This window comes from Ciona robusta, chromosome 2, assembly GCF_009617815.1.
Source record: "Ciona robusta chromosome 2, ASM961781v2".
Classification (NCBI taxonomy): domain Eukaryota; kingdom Metazoa; phylum Chordata; class Ascidiacea; order Phlebobranchia; family Cionidae; genus Ciona; species Ciona robusta.
Genome location: NC_143236.1, coordinates 7,586,877 through 7,590,256, shown reverse-complemented (window position 1 = coordinate 7,590,256; position 3,380 = coordinate 7,586,877). Strand labels below are relative to the sequence as shown.

Sequence of the window (3,380 nt, the reverse complement as noted above, 5' to 3'; positions counted from 1 at the left end):
CCTAGTTTCGTTTTGTTGTTTTATTAAAGGCAAGGCAAAGTGGTGTAATAGATGTACAGGTAGTATCTGGGTATTTTGGGCGTGTGTTAAGTATAATGACCATGTCAGACATTTGAGTCATGCGAGATGATGCAGACAACGGTTATCACGTACTTAATTTAACAACGTAGTGCATTTTAAGGTACTTTTTTAGAATCCTTTAATTTAATACTGTTTTTTAGAAATTATAAAAATGAAACTAGATTTCATTAAATATTCTTTAAAACGCCTTTGCTGTTTTAAAACAAACTTGTATCTTGCAAAACAATAGTAATACAGATGTGACTAATTATATTTGAATTGATCTGCACACCAGACGACAATAGCGTTCATAGCTATAACGGCGGAAAGCAGTACATTTAGTTGTGATATTCTTTTAACTCGTTGGCAGCATTGTTAGGCTATGCTTCCTTGTAAAAAGCGTAGGCACGTAACTTCCGCGATGGCATGTCTATTGTTCTAGTCGCGCTAGTCACTACTCCCTATCACTTGCAACCGTTAGGATTTAGTTCGGGATTGAACATAATTAGGGAGTCTGTTTATCAGAAATTTATTTTTTTTCGGCTATAGGTACAGCTTAAACGTTTTAAAGCCGTTGTTTTGTTTGCTATTTGGTGCCGTCGTTAGACACAGCAAAAGTAGCGACGCTTTTAATATTCATTGAGCTAAATTAAGTGTTTTGTTGTTTGAATACCTTCAGTTAAAATGTCGGAACAAAAAGGAGACGACAGTAACGAACAGAAAGTTACTCAGATTGAGATGATTGACATGAATGCGGATGGTGGGGGCGAGAATAAAGAGGAGAGCAAGGAGGAAGAAATGAATCAGAAAAGTGATGAAGGCGGTGCAAAAGATGACGTTGAAGATAAGAAGGGAGAAGGTTCGGATGCGGGAGATGATAAAGATGATGGTAGGGATGGAGAAGAGAAAAATGGAGAAGGGGATAAGAAAAAAGAGAAAGACGAAGACGAAGACGAAGAGGAAGAGGACAAAGAGGAAGAAGACGAGGAGGGAGAAGATGACGATGATGAGGAACAAGAGGAAGACGAAGAAGAAAAAGATGACGAAGAAAGCAATCAAAAGGGTGGGGAGCAAAAGTTAAACTTTAAATTAATATAACTGTGTTGTGGGGACTAAAATCTGTTTCATCTATTTCAGAGCAATCCTCGAACATGAATAACGCCCAAAGCTGTGAGGTATTGGTCGAACCAAGAGACGATTGTAAGTTATTTCGAAAATGTTTCACAAGATGTTAGTAAAAACAAATGTTATTTAAACCCAGGTGATTCAGAAGTACACGAGTCGTGCTGGGATAGGTTCTTACACCTCTGGCGACGCTACAAATTGGAGATGATCATAGGAACCGTCATAATTATTTTACTGATCGTCGTTTTTGTGCTGATTGGCACTTTGGCAGGTGTGTGGATTATTTTTTTGTATAAAAGAACACCAGTGTAAAGGCAACTGTCGTTATTCGGTCACGAAAGGATAAAGAAAGTTTCATTCATTTTCTTAATGTTAAAATTGATTTATTTTACCTTGGAAGTCATTAAAATTGTTTATCATTGCTTTATAATGAGGCAGGTATCGGTGTGGGTAAAATGTGACTTTAAACATTCCTGTTTTCCCTCAATTTTAGCCACGCCTGCAGGAAACTCTAATAGCGCTGGTAACACAGATTCGGTTACTACTCAAGTTCCAATGATACCGACACAGTCTCCAGCAACAACAGCAGTTGTACCAACAACAACACCAGCACCAGTTGTATCAGCCACCACTCCTATAGCAGCCACACCAACCACACCATCTATGACCACCCAGCAAGCAACTACAGTACAAGTAACACAGCCATCGGCAACTACGAACGCCAGTGTTGTGACAACAACAACCAGCAATGTAATCCCAACACGGCAGCCAAATGGCACTGTTTCAATGCCAAATATCACTGCCAGTTATACCAACGGAGCCACATCATTTACAACATTCCCTTCTGCTACACAATCAACAACAAGACCCACTACTCTCCCAATGACAAGCAACCAAACCACAGTTGCCAACACCAGCACCACCGCTTAATCAAGGAACTCAATACGACTTTGCGAATATATTATTGAAGTCTTCTTGCTTCCTCCAGTCGTCTTCATGTACCAGTATTGGCTTCAGCAAGAGACAGTGTGTTGTAAAGCAGGGTTGAGGAAGATGGGACAACTTTTTAGTCTATTTTTTCGTCTCATTTGGTAGTTAAAGGAGCACTCTAAGTATTATAAAACCGTATCTTCACGACTCTTATAGACCTTTGTTAATTGTGTAAAACACAATCAGGATAATTTGAGCTAAAGACGTACCGTCTTCCCCACCCTACTCTATTTTTTTTCCATATAAATTTCACCCAAGTTAGGAAACATTCTAATTGATCTATATCGCGATGCGTGCATTGCATATTCTGATGACGTCAGTTTCCCACTTCCGTCTATTGTTTGTCTTCCATATCGCCGGCTTTTGTCATTTCAGCTTCTGACGTAAAGTTTCACATAATCCACTGTTTTCAATTACCCCCACGCGCCTATGTAATAACACGGTATTATAGTCACGCTGGTTCCTTTATATATTTTGCTTAACTGCATTTTCGATAGCCACAAACATTTGGTTTACTTTTGTTTCCATTAAAGGTAATGTCATCGACATCGCTGTAACTTTGCCCACATGTATTGTTTACACAATGTTTGTTTTTATTTTTTTTGTACATAATTTTCAATCATGTATATACACATCCGTTTACGCCTACACTGTACTTACGTAACTGTTGCCATTCGATTATTCCGATATATTGCGTCATATGATGACGTATTTGTTGACGCAATTTTGTAACTTTCAGCGGAAAATATAATAAATTACTACAAACCAGAAACGATAAGTGTTTAACGTAAAACGTAATGACCACCTTTGTGAAAGAGAAAACAGTCTGAAAGCTGCGAACCCGTTTAGTGAGATGCGGTGAAACGTACTCGTATCTAAAATAAGATTACTCGGCGCGTAACAGCACGACTTTGCAGGAGGCAAGAATTTATTGGCGTTTAATGTCGTTCGCTCCTGTACCGGAACTCGAACCAGTTTTACATTCTGTACCCGACAGGTCCGGCATGATGGTCCCGGTACGAGGTGACAAACTGATTACTGCATAAAATTGTTTATGGCGGTACTGAGAGAATTTGTGTCAACATGTTGGATCTGTTTGCACGAAACTGCACAACCTTGCGGGGCAGGGTACGCTGATCCATTACGTCATTGAACTCGTGGTTTTAAGAAACTGGCACTGAAGTTGGGAAAATGTTGTCATTCGT

At 39.3% G+C, this 3,380-nt stretch overlaps 1 protein-coding gene across 1 annotated transcript; it reads left to right on the top strand.

Annotated features, from left to right (window-relative positions):
* The first annotated feature begins 289 nt into the window (after nt 1-289).
* Nucleotides 290-2,947, top strand: LOC149740777 (uncharacterized). Its single transcript, XM_089872739.1, has 4 exons — nt 290-1,123; nt 1,198-1,260; nt 1,322-1,456; nt 1,679-2,947. Exons 1-4 carry the CDS (start codon nt 745-747, stop codon nt 2,113-2,115), a joined length of 1,014 nt encoding a protein of 337 aa, XP_089728865.1. The 5' UTR covers nt 290-744; the 3' UTR covers nt 2,116-2,947.
* Nucleotides 2,948-3,380: the final 433 nt, after the last annotated feature.